Source organism: Pyrgilauda ruficollis, unplaced genomic scaffold (genome assembly GCF_017590135.1).
Source record: "Pyrgilauda ruficollis isolate IOZ18807 unplaced genomic scaffold, ASM1759013v1 scaffold84, whole genome shotgun sequence".
Classification (NCBI taxonomy): Eukaryota; Metazoa; Chordata; class Aves; order Passeriformes; family Passeridae; genus Pyrgilauda; species Pyrgilauda ruficollis.
Window position 1 is genome coordinate 1,602,980 of NW_024530377.1, and position 14,950 is coordinate 1,617,929.

The window sequence follows — 14,950 nt, forward strand, 5'->3', positions numbered from 1 at the left end:
AATTGTTTTTGATATCTATTTTGTGGAGAAGATAAACTTTTAGTGACAGGAAACATGTGCTGTTGCAAATGATGCCCCACTCATTCCTGTGTTTGCAGGCTATTATGGCAAAAATGAAAATAAGGTGCAAATCAAGGGCTTCTGCCAGTGCAAAAGTGAGAGTTAATTAGGTATCATAGATAGATTTGTGACTGGAGGCAGATCCAGTCCTCTTCTGAACCACTGAGGCTTTTGGTATAAAGAATTCCCAACCTTGTCAGCAAAAACTGGAAGGACTTCAGCTCTGCTGCTCCCCATAAACATTATGCGGGATGGAAGATCAGGGTTCCAAGGATCAGCTGCTGACTGAGTGCAGGAATAAAGCAAGGGATTAAACTCTCATCCCCTTCCCAGTTCCCAGCTTCCTTTGGAGGAAAATCATGGAATGGTTTGGGTTGGAAAAGACCTTAAAGATCATCCATTCCAATCCAGTGCCATGGCAGGGACAACTTCCACTGTCCCAGGTTGCTCCGAGTCCTGTCCAACCTGGCCTTGGACACTTCCAGGGATCCAGGGGCATCCACAGTTTCTCTGGGCAACCTGTGCCAGGGCCTCACCATCCTTACTGGAGTAATTTCTCCCAGCATTAAGGAGCAGAGAAGGAGCCCTGCCACATCCCAACAAGTTGCACTGGATAGGACAAACTGGGACTAAGAACTGACAGAGGGAACTGGGAATGGAAATGGACTGGGAATGTTCTGCTGCCAGAAACATACACAAAATCGAGCTTTGCTGCCTCACGAATAAGGAGTGAGGTATGGACAGTGTCCATGCTTGCAAAGGATCAAGAAACAGCAGCAAAAATGGGATGGAAATCTGGGGAGGAGAGACAACAGGATGGCCACAGCTCCTCTGGCACGAGACAGAAGAGGATGGTGGTGTCAGTGACCCGTGCTGGCAGGAGCTGCCCTTGTTCTGACACAGTCCCATGACCAGGCAGGACAGAAGTCCAGAATGTCCTTCTGTATCCAGCATTCTGCTGCCAGAGAACATTGCCTGCTTTGCCTATGCTTAAGGGGCAGCTCTTCCTACAGAGTGAAACTCCAGGGAAATCTCCCCACTGCAGTTCATGTTCGAGACATCAGACTGCAGAATAATGGGTGCTGATGTAAGGCAGAGTCTGCTGCTTTCCAGCTATGGATTACTTCAAAGACAAGTTGATTTTTTTTGCCCTCACAGGGCCAAACAGGGCTGAAGAAAACAAAAGAGACAGTTTATACTCTAAAGGAAAATTCCCTTTGTGAGATGGATTTGTTCTGTTATTCTGAGTGACTTGGCTGATTCCATGGGGAGAGACTGCACACATTACACTGGGAAAGATTTATTGCAAAAGCTTTCATCACAGCTTCACCCTATCTACAAAAAATGGTGGTCCCACATATTAAAAGCCACTCTTTGTCTGTCCCTTAGGGAAGTAATATTGATTTGCTTTTAGTTGCTGCAGTTCGATAACAGCAAATATATGCAATTACAGAAGTACTTAGTGAAATATAAATGTAAGGTTTCCATTTGATGGTGTTTTCTCTCCCTACTTCCTGTTGTGGTCATGCTTCAAACGTCACAGAAGAGCATCTTTAGTTTCTGTTGGATTGTAGGGAAGCTGAGATATGCCAATATCTGCCATAATGTTTGCTCCAAGGCTTAGTGGAATGGTTTATGCAGGGATAGAGGGGGACTGCAGTGGAAACAACCTCTCTGTGGTCTCATGTGTTTGCACTTGAAGCTCAAATTCCACATCCAGGAGAGTGATGGTTCACTCTGGTTCAAACATATGCAGTCAATTGAAGCATTTGTAGGATCTGCTTTAGTGCAAGTGAGCAAGGAAATCTGCACAGGGAATTCCTGACATGTGAATACACAGGCTCTGCTTCACTTTATTCTTAGTTTATATTCTTATATTGTCCCTGCTTTTGTACATATCAACACCATCCTGGATGAACTTTGTGCTTTTCAACATGAATATAAAATGTAGGTGGAGAAATGCATTAGCTGAAGGGGTACTGATGTTTCATTTCCAATGCTTCCTCATATTCACCTCATAATAAAATTCTGTGCCTGCATAATGAAGTTTTTGGGCAAGGTCTCAGTACGGAGGAAAATTTCTGCTGATAGCTTTTCAGGAGCTAAATTAAAGGCCTTCACGTCTTTCTGAATTTTGTAATATTAAAATGATACATGTGGTATTTGTAAGGAGAAGGCAGAAGCTGATACCTTCTGTGTGAAGAATTAGAAGATAACTGAATGCAAACACACAGTTGTCAATCTCACAAAAACTCACATAGAGACTTAACTGAGTGTGTGAATTGTTTCACCTAAAGCACCATTTTCTAGATCATAAAATGCCCGTGGCTGAGTCAGAATGACTTATGTATGAATTTGGAAGAATTAGATATGCACTAACACACATAAATACGGTTATTTTGCATTTCAGACACACCTTTAAAGCCGTGGCAGCGATTCCGAGGTAGATCCAACAGCCTTACCTTGCACCTGCAAATTCAAAATGATTTCATCTGAGCCCCAGTTGTTGCTGGCCACACAGCTGTAGTAACCAGAGTCTTCTGCTTTCACAGTCCTGATGACGAAGCTGCCGTTGCTGAAGATGCTCCTTCGCCCATCAATCATCACTAGACTGGGTGTCCCGTTACTGCCTCACAGGAAACAAAGTGCATACATTAAAGAAGTTACAATCAAAATTACTCACAAGTGGATTTTTGTTTTGAAGCAGCTCAGAATGGAATGAGAGGAAAAGGTGTGGGGTGTGGTGTGTCACTTCAATAAGGCAGCAAAGGAGTATTTTTTGTTGGGAAACATATATAATTTGCTTAAAAATGCACTTTTCGTGGACCCAGTGTAGGGAAAAGAGAAATTCACTCCTTCCTTAACCTGTTATTTCATAAAAATGCTGAAATGAGGGCATAGGCAGCTCCTGGCTATGAAGTTCATCCTTATGAACTCATAGGTATTTACATCAATGCACAAGATGGTTTCATAGCACTGTAGTTTCCCTGCTTACACAGTGCTTGGATGAAAATTATTGTCCATGTGTGTTTCCAAGTGGCTCTGTCAGACTGTGAAACTACAGCTGAGAACAGAATAATGGAAAATTAAATATGTGCAAGACATTTACTGCCCACCTCAGCACAAATCACTGTATCAGGCACTTTGCTCTCTCAGAATAAAACCTTCCTGTCTGCCTGAGGATAAAACAAAAACATTCCTAACTTTTACATTTTGAATGTTTACCTTTAGCCCTTCTTCATTATTTTTTATTCCTTTGATCCCCTGTATATCACCACAGCCAGTCAGCTGAAGAAATTTCTAAACTCCTCATCTACTGTGACCAAATCACCACCAACACTCCTTCTCCTTCCTGCCAGCGACCCAGGATCAGCCTCCCCACAACCCTCAGGCTCTGAAGGGAACGGGGTTTATCTGAGCTGTACATTTAGTTGCTGGTTACCTATCCTTCATCCACTTGACTGTTGGAGCAGGGTCCCCCACGGCTTTGCAAGGGAGGACAATGTCCTTCATCCAGGGGGTTGTCACCGTCCCGCTGAACGTCAGGATCCTGGCAGGAGCTGGGAGGGAGACAGCAAGAGAGACTCAAGTGAGGTGTCTGCTCATACAGCCCTTGGAAGGGAAATAGAGACACCCACAATTAAAGGGGGAAAGCCAAACCAATCTAAAAATGATGTTTTTAGGGTGCTAATTCCTTGTAACTAGTAATATTAGCTATTTATTCAAGCAAAATATCAGTTTCAGTACCTGGAAGACAAGTAACTAAAAGAGAGATGAGGCATGGGATTGAAGAGACTTTATAGAGAAAGAGAGCAAGCCCAGTTATTTATCATCTTTACTGACTTTTAGATATTTTGGAGTAGAAATTATGGATGAAAATTATGTCCAAGGCATGCTTCCTCAACACTTCCAGCAAGAATTGTCCACAGCAGATAGGAGTCTCATAAAAAATAAATTATTGATACATCTCTTCCACAACAATTTTGATATTAAGCAAAAGAAACCTTCATGTATATTAGTACATTGTAGAGTCTATCTGAAATCCACAAATGTGAACAAACTGAAATCAGTTTTTATCAGCTCTCAGATCACCTAAGTATATATTAAAAATACCACTTGTGTATTTTTGCTTTATAGATTATGTTAGAATTTCATTTGTTATTCCTCAAAAATGACCCTTCATAGAAATACACTTTCTGCTGGCCTCTAAATTATACATTTTTAAAGCACATACTGAATACAGATAGACAAAATACTGTATTTTTAGTCCTGATCTACTTCAATCGTGCACACAGATCAGAACTTATACTTAATAATCCATTTTGCACCAATTAGGAAAACATGAAAATGAGACCCAGCATCAAATATAACTGGGACAGTTAATCTGGAAAAAGATTCATGCATAAAAGAACAGGCCTTGAAAAATTAAGCAAAATTACTTGAGTAGGCTGCAATGGGACTTGAGATATTCACAAAAAGAAAAGATTTCACAGATTATACAATCAATTTGGACTGTGTTGCCTATGTTCTCTTCAAGCAATGTTGAAGGCCAAGCTTCTCAAGAGGGTTTTTTTTTTTTTTTCCCCTGTGGTCAAAATTTTAACTAAAACACAAATTGAAGGTTTAGGTAACAGACAAAGTGAAGGTTGGGTAATTGGCCAGCACTACTTTCCTAACATGTCCTGTCCTGGCTGAACAGCAGCTGGAGATCCATCCCTGCAGAGCTCTGAGGTTTGACCCTTTCAGGACAGAGCCGTGGTTTGTGCTGCCCTGGGAAGGTCTGACACTGGGCAGTGGAAACTCTCATGGATCAGGCTGGTTTTCCACCTGGGCAGTCCTATGATAGCATTTTCTAGAAAAGGCTTAGTGGGGTGGTCACAGCTTGCCAGAAGCTTCCCCCATGTCCAGCAGACAGGATGAGCTGCTTGCAACCCCTATGCCCATCTTCCTGGGCTGCTGGGGAGGAGGAGGCAGAGCTGGGAAGGAGGGAGGGGTGTGGGGAAGGTGTTTTTAAGATTTATTTTTCTTCTCGTTATCGTGCTCTGATTTTGTTGGTAGTAAATTCAATTAATATCTCTAATTTCAGTCTGTTTTGCCCATGAAGGTATTTTTTGAGTGGTTTTCTCTGTCTTCATCTCAACTCATGAGCCTTTGGGCTGGAGCATCCTGGCACAGTGGAAGGTGTTCCTGCCATGGTAGGGGGTGGAACTGGATGATTTTTAAGGGTTCTTCCAACCCATTCCATGGTTCTCTATTTCTAATATCCCCTGTACTCCAGTCTGATCACAGAAACAGAGCAGTGTGTACTGTCATGTGAACCCCACATTTACATAAGTAAATGTTCCTTAAAAACACTAAACACACAAAGCAACGCAGACTAGGGGGGAAATCTGTTCAGAATTCATGCTCAGGTAGCTCAGAAAACCAGGGGAAACTCAAAAGCCAGACAGTTGTCCCCAGAGGATCAGATTGCCAGGGGTCTGGATCTGTTATTGTCACACTGGCAGCAAATGCCATTCCCCATCAGTCATGGTCAGTAAATCAGAGGGACAAGTGCATGCAAGGTTTTTTGTCTTCTGAGTATATTTGATAGGCTAAATCCACTTCTTTCAAGTCAGCAGTGAAGAGTAATTTGAGGGGCAGGAGCACAGCTTGCTTACGTGGAGGCTGAACTTTCATTGCCATGATTATTTTCTGTTTGTTGGGGATTTTTTTTTTATTATTTCTGTCAGTTAATTACAGAGAATAACAATCTGTTCTGAGAAATGGAAGACACTAAAGAAAGAAAGAAATGTTAACTTGAATTAAGCTTTCATTTAAATTGGACTATCCATTTCACATCAAACCCCTATCCAGACATTCTCATTGTTCTCAAAGGAGTTCTTAAAGGGGTTATAATTAAGTTGACATAATTCAATTCTAAGTTAACTCTTATTAGCTGTCATGATGGTATCATTACTTGGACAGTTACTGTGCAGTAAGAGGAGCAAAAAAAGGAAGCAAACAACTACAAAATAATGGCCCACAGGATGGTTTTGCATTGGGAACTTAATGCAAAATCAGGGTTTAGCTGCTTCTAACCCCGGGATGAGCTGTTTGCTACAGATATAGAGGGGGGTGAAAAAGGTCTTCGAGGCTTTGAGCTCTGCCCATCCTTCCTCATTGTGCAGCCACTGCCCTCAGCACTGATCACCACTTTCTCCCAGCTCCCTAAAAAGCCCTGTGATGCATTCATAACGAAAATTTTGTATGTGATACAATAATTTCTAGCCTAGCTACATCCAAAGTTCATAAAATTGCTATCTATCAGTATTCCTAGTGCCCATCAAACCCTCCACAAATGGATTATTCATTACTTTTACAGTCCTAAGTGCATGTAAGAGGCTTTTCCTGAGCATCATCTAATGCAGACTTTATATTGGAGTATCACTACAAACTCTAAGGTTGACTGGATGCATTCTACTGTCCTTTGAAATAAAGTCTTCTTCAGACTGACCTGTCTATATTGAAGTAATTAATTATTTTTTCTTTTAAGTCATCTTGCCTTTTCATAAAAGTTATTTTTAAGTTAACTTATTTGTCATCATGGATTATGTTATATAAGCTTCAGAGGAGCAGAATTAATTCTGGTAAGCTGGATCAGTTTAAGTCCATGTGGGTCAAGTTGCAACTTCTCAATTTTTGGCAAACAGAGAGCAATTGCACACTGCAATTCCTCATAACTTGAGGTCATGAATATTGGTGCCTGCAAAGCCTGAATTGATCTGTGTTCATCTTTGAACATTTCCCTCTTTTTAAAATGCACAGGGCATGGCAAAAGAGAACTTCTAGTGCATTTTGTGCAGGGTGTGCCTGCAGCCTCAGTCTATTAGGATTGCACCATGTCTAATAATTTTGCCCTTATTTGAGCATTTATTTTTATGCTTGTTTTTGTTTGCTCTTTTCTTTTCATCACCACGCATTAATTACACACAGGTGACAGCAAAGGAGGAACACATTGAAACCTTTGCCTTTTTTCATGATTTGTTTTTTCATGATCTTCCTTCACTGGTGTCCTTTACACTCCTCATCCCCCTTTTAGGATCTCAGCTTTGGTCTCACTGATGTCCATAATGCAGGGTGCACTTATGCTACAATGGAAAAGCTCCAGAATTTTTAGATCTGAAGAACTCTGTTTGCAGCTTCTCCACACTGGGAAACTGTCATGTGTTCAAACAGTAGCCTCCAAAATCATCAATACCATCCACCATAATCACAGAATCCTAGAAGGGTTGGGTTGGAAGGAAGGTTAAAGATCATCCAGTTCCAATCCCCTGCCATGGGCCACTGTCCCAGGCTGCTCCAAGCCCCAGTGACTTGGACACTTCCAGGGATCCAGTGTGCTGTCCCTGCATGCCCTGGAAATTGTCTCTCTCCAGGTTTCCTGGGGCTCCTTCAGGCCCTGCAAGGCCACCCTGAGCTCAGCCCAAAGCTTCTCCTGTGCAGCTGAACAATCCCAGCTGTGCCAGCCTTTCCTGCCAGCAGAGCTGCTCCATCCCTCTGCTCATCCTGGAGCCTCCTCTGGGCTCTCTGCAGCAGCTCCAGCTCCTCCCTGTGCTGGGACAGGGCTGGGGCAGCTCTCAGGTGGGCTCTCACCTGTGGGAGCACAGGGGCAGAATCCCCTCCCCCAACCCTGTGCTTAAACTGCTTTTGATGCAGTCCAGGGTAAGAGCTCTGATGTTAATCTACCAGCTAGACAGGTAGGAACATGAGATTTCCCATGGTGATGGAGTTTGCTCTTCCATGCAGAAAGTGCTTTCATGTTGATGGCACTAGGCTGAAGTTCAGCAAAGCCTTTGCAGAAAGAACCTGTCATCATAATGCACTAGACACTTTATTTTACATCTTTACATCATTAAACACCCAAGTGAAGAATTAGCAGGCTTGTAAAACTGTAAAGCCAATTCAATGTATCTAATTTTGCAGCTCTAGGGATCTGTGCATTTCTCTGCCCATCCTGGCACAGGCTGTAATGGCACCAAGTTGAGCAGTTAAAAAAAAATCAGTTTGAAGATCCCATGGAGAGATTGAGTGGGATGGGACTCTTCTCACTTTGCTGAATGTTAGGCCTCCATTTCCAAGCCAAGGTGTTCTAATGTTGCAAGCATCACATCTCTAAAGGCAGAATTCACAGGCCCCAGCAATATCTTTTAATAGAACAACTAATACAGCTGGAAATAAATATTCAAGATTTCAGGCACATTATCCTTTCATCATATCTGAAATAGAAGCAGCAAACTTCAAAGCTAATGCAAGTAGAGAACAATTGTTCAGAGTTTAGATATGTTAATCAGACCATTTTATACAGAAGATGGTACTTCTGGAGTACACAAGAGATATTACTAAGGAAAGGAATGATAAAGAAGTTACCTTGTACAGCCAGGAAAAGAAATATATTCAGAGGGGGACAGGCATCATCTGCAAACCCCCTGTACCCAACAAGTGAAGATAAAAATGACTCCAAAAAGCAACCTATTCCCAACAAGTGAAGATAAAAATGGCTCCAAAAAGCAATCTATTCCCTTCTAAGGTAGGCTGGATGAGTTACCCCCTGGAGGAGCACGTCATCCCCTCTCTGCTGACTCCAGCAAAACCTGGAGCAATTACCTGTGAGTTGTCACCTTGCCTTTTGTGAGGTAGCTTATTGTATTTGCAGGGTTCCCAGACAAAGGAAGGCATGATGGATCTGACTCCATGTTCTCAGAAGGCTAATTTATTATTCTATTATACTATATTATATTAAATAATACTAAACTAAACTAAAGAATACAGAAAGGATACTTACAGAAGGCTAAAAGATAATAATGATTTTTGTGACTCTCTCTCCAGAGTCCAACACAGCTTGACCCTGATTGGTCATTAAGTCCAAACAATTCACATGAAACCAATGAAAAATCACCTGTTGGATAAACAATCTCCAAACACAATCCAAAGGAAAAAAACACAGGATAAGCAAATGAGATAAGAATTGTTTTCCTTTTTCTCTGAGGCTTCTCAGCTTCCCAGGAGAAGAATCCTGGGCGAAGGGATTTTTCCAGAAAATACGACTGACACAGTAGCTCCTGACAAATCCCACCCTCAGAGAGGCACGGAGAGGCCAAATGAGCCAATCATTCTGCCAGCAATCAGCAGCACAGAAGCCTGGCTGGCTCTGGGCAGCTGTCCCTGTACCTTTGGCCAGTGGCTCCACGGTGATGATCTCGCTGCTGTTGCCTCTGCCCGCAGCCGTCACGGCCACCACCCACACGCTGTACTGGCGGTTCCGGCTCAGGTTGGGGATTCTGTAGGAAAATGAGTCGGGAGAGGCTTCAAACTCGCTGATCACCTGTGGTGGGAGAGACAAATGTTTCCAGGCTAAAATAAGCAGTATTTGGAGAAAATGTGAGTGCTACAAAGCCTGTTACTTCAGGGCTCTTCGGGTGGGTATCGATTGCTCCAAACAGATGGCAGATGGCAATAAACAGAGCAGACACAGTAACTTGTTGCAATCTATTCATATTCAGTGAATTTGTGCCTGTGCCTTGTTTACAGATTGGTTTTATTCAGATTAGGACTTTTATGTGCCATTTATTTTTACAGGGTTGGATAAACAATGGAAGTGGATAAATATGGCTAAATTCTACCATCAGTAGTTCTGACAAACTGATTTAGCTCTACACAAAACTTCCCCAATGGAGGATTCCGTGCTGCATCTGCTGTGAAATCTGGAGTTAACTATTTCTGTCACCTAAAACCTTTGATGTTTTTATTCCTGGGTTTTGGTGGCTTATCCTTCAGCAAGGAATAAAGCTGTGCTCTGTAGCAGACTGTTCAAACTTCCCCCAAGTCTAGTTTTGTTTAATCACGAAATTACTTCCATTCAGAGACTCCCGGCTGAAGGTCATCTCAGCCAGTTGGCTGCATTAGCAGGGAAGGACAAGTGCTGGAAGAAATGCCAGTTCAGTCTCTCCTCTGTCACTCAAGTGCCTTGTCCCAAGGGCTGCAGCACAGCCAACCAGCTGCTCTGCAGTCCTGCTCATCCATGAGAGCCTCTGCATCCTGCTTGGAGCAACCTGTGCAGGGCAAGGTGTGGAGGGACACAGAGATCCCTCCAGGGGGCTTTGAGAGCCTCAGCACATCCTCCATAGGAAGTGTGAGTAGGGAAATCTCAGCTCTGAACAGCGTGACAGCCCTCAATATTGCCACTTTTATTTCTGACACGGGCTTTGTGATGCCTGCGCGTAAAAATAGAGGGGTAATGAAGCATTGGAATGAATAATACTCACTTCCCTGTGCAGTGCTGAGCCTGGTAACGGCTAACTAACACCAGGCTAAAAATAATTAGAGGGTTAATGACGTAGAAAAGAAGATTTTAGCAGGAATCAGCATTAAAAAGAATGCATCAATGTAATCTAAACTCGGTTCAGACTGACAAAGTGTGCAAGGAATCTCTTTGATATACAAATATCTGCTTGTGGTAAAGGCCAATTCCACCTGATTAGCATTTCAAAAAGCATATTGACCTGAAAACATTGGAATATGTAGTCCTTCAAAGTGAATTCCAAATAAATAAGAGATGTTTCTGAGATATCATTAAACACCTCTCCATGTGAACTGGCAGTTTCAGCTGCTGAATGGGTCACTGCACTTCTCTGCTCTTGAGCTGGCCTCTCCTACAGCCTGGGGAAGAGGGGAGTTCATCTCCTCTCACATTTGAAACCCAGAGTGAAGACATCTGTCTCCAAGCCAGGCACCTCAACTCCCTCCAGAGACCATGCAAAGGCTTCTACAAGAACACATTTTGTTCCTTCCATGGACAGTGATTTTTCTGGGAAGACTGGCTTGCACAGCGAAGTTCCCCAGACTCATAACAAGTCCAGAAGGGGAACTTGCTGTATTTTCTAGCCAAACTCATTGCTTCTTTGCTTGTCAAAATGCCAGATTAGTTTGTCCTATTTAGCCAGCGTTTTCCTGGGTTCCCACTTCTGATATGAAGAGGTCAATGCAGCCAGACACCTTTATTATAACGTGAAATATTGCAGCAGCTTTTGAGAACCATCTGCCTTGACATTTACACAAGAATATTGGACAAATGCCCGTAGCTTGACAGGCTGGATCTTTGTGAGGTCATACATAAAAATTACTGTATTGATCATAGCAGAGGAAGCTGAAATTTAATATTCATGAGGCAGCATTTCCTACAGTTAATTTGAAAGTCAAACAGGCCAGGCTGTCTCTGGCACTTAGGCTCCACTCATTAATGCAGTTTCCCAGCACAGGTTCCTTCTAAACCACCACTGACATGGGACATGGATACATGTACTTAGGAACAGCTAAACATCACAGAATTCCTCAGGGCTAACTTTCATTCCAGCAACCACCAGCTCTTTCTCACTGGAATGCCAAAGATGGACAAACAGAAGGATTTTCTGCTCTAAAGCATTTAAAATGCTTTGTTTTAAATTCCCTTCTCTCTCCCAGCATCATTCATCCATTTGCTTCTGTGGCTATTTTAAATGTAAAGTTAATTAGTCTCAGAATTAATTTATTAATTGAATCCGGTAAATGCATCTTCACTAAATTAATGACTCTCATTTTCCTCAAACAAGCTGCTATAGCAAAAGGTTTTGGTTGCTAACTGGTTAACACACATCTTGTTTTTCTTCAGCTCACATTCCCTTTTAAACATTTGGGGTTGCTTCAGTGACAAAGAATCGATTTTACTTTAAACTTTTGCCTGTCATTTCAATTAGCCTAACATGCCAGAGACTTTGATTACACAAGAAGAAAAAAAAGGCAGCTTTGTCAGCAAAGAGAAGATTAAACAATTGAAATAAGAAATATTTAAAGGAATGTCACCTTGTCACATATTGGCCCGTGCATGTGCCAGTATAAAACATAAACTGCTGTTCAATCTTAGGAGCAGTAGCATGCTTGCTCAAGGGATTTTTTTTCCTAACTGCTATTTTTCTTCAGGTTATAGATGATGGGTTAATTTTCCTCCTGCCTTTAGCTCACTGTCTGAGAAGGAGAGACAGAGATCAGTCACTGAAAGCCAGCAAGGGCTGTGAAGAATAAAATGAAATCCAAGTCCTTTATCAGGATGCAGCCAATCTACTTCCCCAACCAGGCAATGGCAAGAGATGCTGAGGAAGAGCTGGTGCAGGGAACATCATTTTCCTCTGCAACTTCAGCCCTATTGGTGTGCATTTCTTGCTACACTTTGAAGCAGCATGCCATCTCCTGGCATTTCTGACTCCTTTAAAGCACAGTTTAATGGGTAATGCGCATAAACTCTGATCCCTCTGGCTTCTATTTTTAATTGCCCGTTCTTAACACAACCTAGGAAAAATTTAGAAGAGTGCTATAGAAAAAAGTACATTTCTAACAGTTTTCCAAGCAGTCAGGGAGTTTTCCAAGCAAGGAATGCCAAGAGATGGCATTTACTACGGGCTGGAAGGTTATTTAGTGAAAGGCAGCCTGGTTCCACACAACTTCTGATTAGATAAGTGAGCTACAGATCTCTGTCTGTGCTCTCTGCAAGTTACAGGAAACCTGGAAGTGAACTGGGAAAGCCATATAGAGACTTTAAGGACATGAGTGAAAAGGAAGAGACAGCCCAGGCTTGTGGTGTGAAGTAAGAGCATGTACAAGTTGGTCACCTGTATATTGGCTGCCTCATGCTGAAAATTAAATATAAATATAAAAATAAAATATATAAATGTATAATTATAAATATAAAATATAAATAATATGTATACTACCTTGAGTGGGGTGTGTGTTTGCACTCCAATTTCAGGTAGAAAATATGACATCATCTAAAAATGGAGCTGGAAGGACTGAGAGATCACCTGAGTCTATCTTTCTTCTTTAAACCAGGTTCATCTGTGTCTGCACAATTTCAAGCAGATGTTTCCCCAACCTGATTTTGAAGACTTACAATAAAAGGAGATTTTGCAACTCCCTAGGCTGCACAATCTATTCCACTGCTTGACTAATCTCATGATTAGAAATAGGTTTTTTTTAATCTAGCTTGAGTTTCCTGCTGCAGTTTCAAGCCATAGCTTCTTTTCCAGTCTATTAGGAACATGAAGAATAGATTATTACCTTGATCTTTGCACCAGTCTTTAATCTACATGAAGTTTTATCGTTTCTTTCCCCACCAGTACCCTCATCTTTTTACAACTAAATAACTCTGGTGCTTTCAACATTGTCCAGAAATCCCATTTTCTCTATCAGTTTCTCTAATAGTATCTTCTGTTATCCTTCAGAGTGTCTAAAGATGGTCCATAGCTTTCTCACTGTTTCCAACCCTGCACTCAACAATTCCAGGGATTCTCATTTGGCTTTCCAGGACAGGGTTATAAAGGCTGTTAATGTTCATCTTGGGAGGCACAATAACCTCAAAATCCTCTTCTGAAGAATCAACAGAATTGCTCTCTACACAGTACTTTTGCAGTTGGTTATTCAGGGTACCCATTTTCTTGCTAAATTTTATCCAACTTTTTCCAGACCAATTTCCCATCAAGACCTGCTTGAACTGTGCTTCTGTCTCCTGTGTACATGCAACCCTTCCCAGCCTGGTCCTCCCTTCTAATTTAATAGGCAGCCTCTCTATTTCATTAGCCAGGTTAGTAATGGAGCCACTGAACAGAGAGGGCTCAGGAGAGACACTGAGGCTGTTCCCTCCTGCCCAAAACAGTGAGCCACTGGGTTTTTATTTTTATTTTTATTTTTTTTTTTTTTTTGCAGCCTCTTACAGAACAGCACTGAGTTTGTTCTAGCCTGAGTTAAATCAGTGAAATGGTGTTTGCATAGCTGGGTCTCTCTTAACAAACATCCCTCCTCTGGACTCAGCTCCGCTGCTGAATGGGAGAGAGCCAGGTGCTGAGTGGAGCACTCCATCCCAGTGATCCACTTTGATTTTTAACTTGGTTTCTAGCTCAGTTTTGTGCTGCTCTAAATAGCTGTTTTCAAAACAATTCTGCTTTGGAGGGGCTCATGATAAGCAGTGCAGGCTGACATCAGTGACCACCACATCGTTCTGGGGCCAGGTGCTGCTCCTTGGGCCCTGTTCAATCGCTGCCACAAATGAGGCCTAGAACAAGCACTGAGCTTCATCAACAATTAAAGTAACTCTTCAATTCTACGTGGTAAAAACACAACAGACTCCATCTTTTTGTACAACTCCATCACAGAATTGTCTGCCTTGCCCTTCCTCAGGCATTGCTGGTCCTGGAAACCACAGAATCATCAAGGCTGGAGGAGAACTTCAAGTCCCACCATCACCCAGCCTCACCAGCATCACCCCAAACCCCGTCCCCAGGGGCCACATCCAGGCTCCTCCTGAGCACTCCCACAGACAGTGACTCCAAACCTCTCTCAGTAGATAATTTAAAGATAAATTAGATAAATTCACCACTCTTTCAGTGAAATTTCCATTTCCCATATCCTATCTGAACCTCCTCAGGTGCAACTTTGGGCCATTTCTGCTCATCCTCTCACTTTGGACATGGCAGAAGAGACCGACCCTTGCTAAAATCACCTTTTAGGGAGTTGTGGAAAACAATAAGGTCCCTCGTGAACCTTCTTTTCTCCAGACTGAAGAACCCCAGTTCCCTCAGCTGCTGCTCCTAAGATTTGTTTTCCAGCCCCTTCCCAAGACACACTCCACCACTTCAAGGTCCTTTTGCGATGTGAGAGGCCCAAAACTCAACACAGAAGTAGAGGAGCAGAGAGTACTGAGATGTTTTATTCTAAAAATCACATTTTAGAGTCTCCTGGACTCACAAGTAATTCAGTACTGGGGGCTACACTAAGTTGTTTCTACCTGGAAGCAAAGTGGGGTAATAAAAAAATCAATACATGTCTG

The 14,950-nt window shown here is 42.3% G+C and overlaps 1 protein-coding gene across 2 annotated transcripts in view; it reads right to left on the reverse strand.

Annotated features, from left to right (window-relative positions):
- DSCAM (DS cell adhesion molecule) overlaps positions 1 to 14,950 on the reverse strand; it is a 367,344-nt gene that overhangs the window by 50,662 nt on the left and 301,732 nt on the right. For both annotated transcript variants that reach the window (XM_041487754.1, XM_041487755.1), the window contains exons 19-21: positions 9,271 to 9,424; positions 3,503 to 3,620; positions 2,523 to 2,686 (exon numbers count right to left, since the gene is read on the reverse strand). In XM_041487754.1, coding sequence (XP_041343688.1) covers positions 2,523 to 2,686; positions 3,503 to 3,620; positions 9,271 to 9,424 — 436 coding nt within the window. The remainder of the gene's footprint in view (positions 1 to 2,522; positions 2,687 to 3,502; positions 3,621 to 9,270; positions 9,425 to 14,950) is intronic.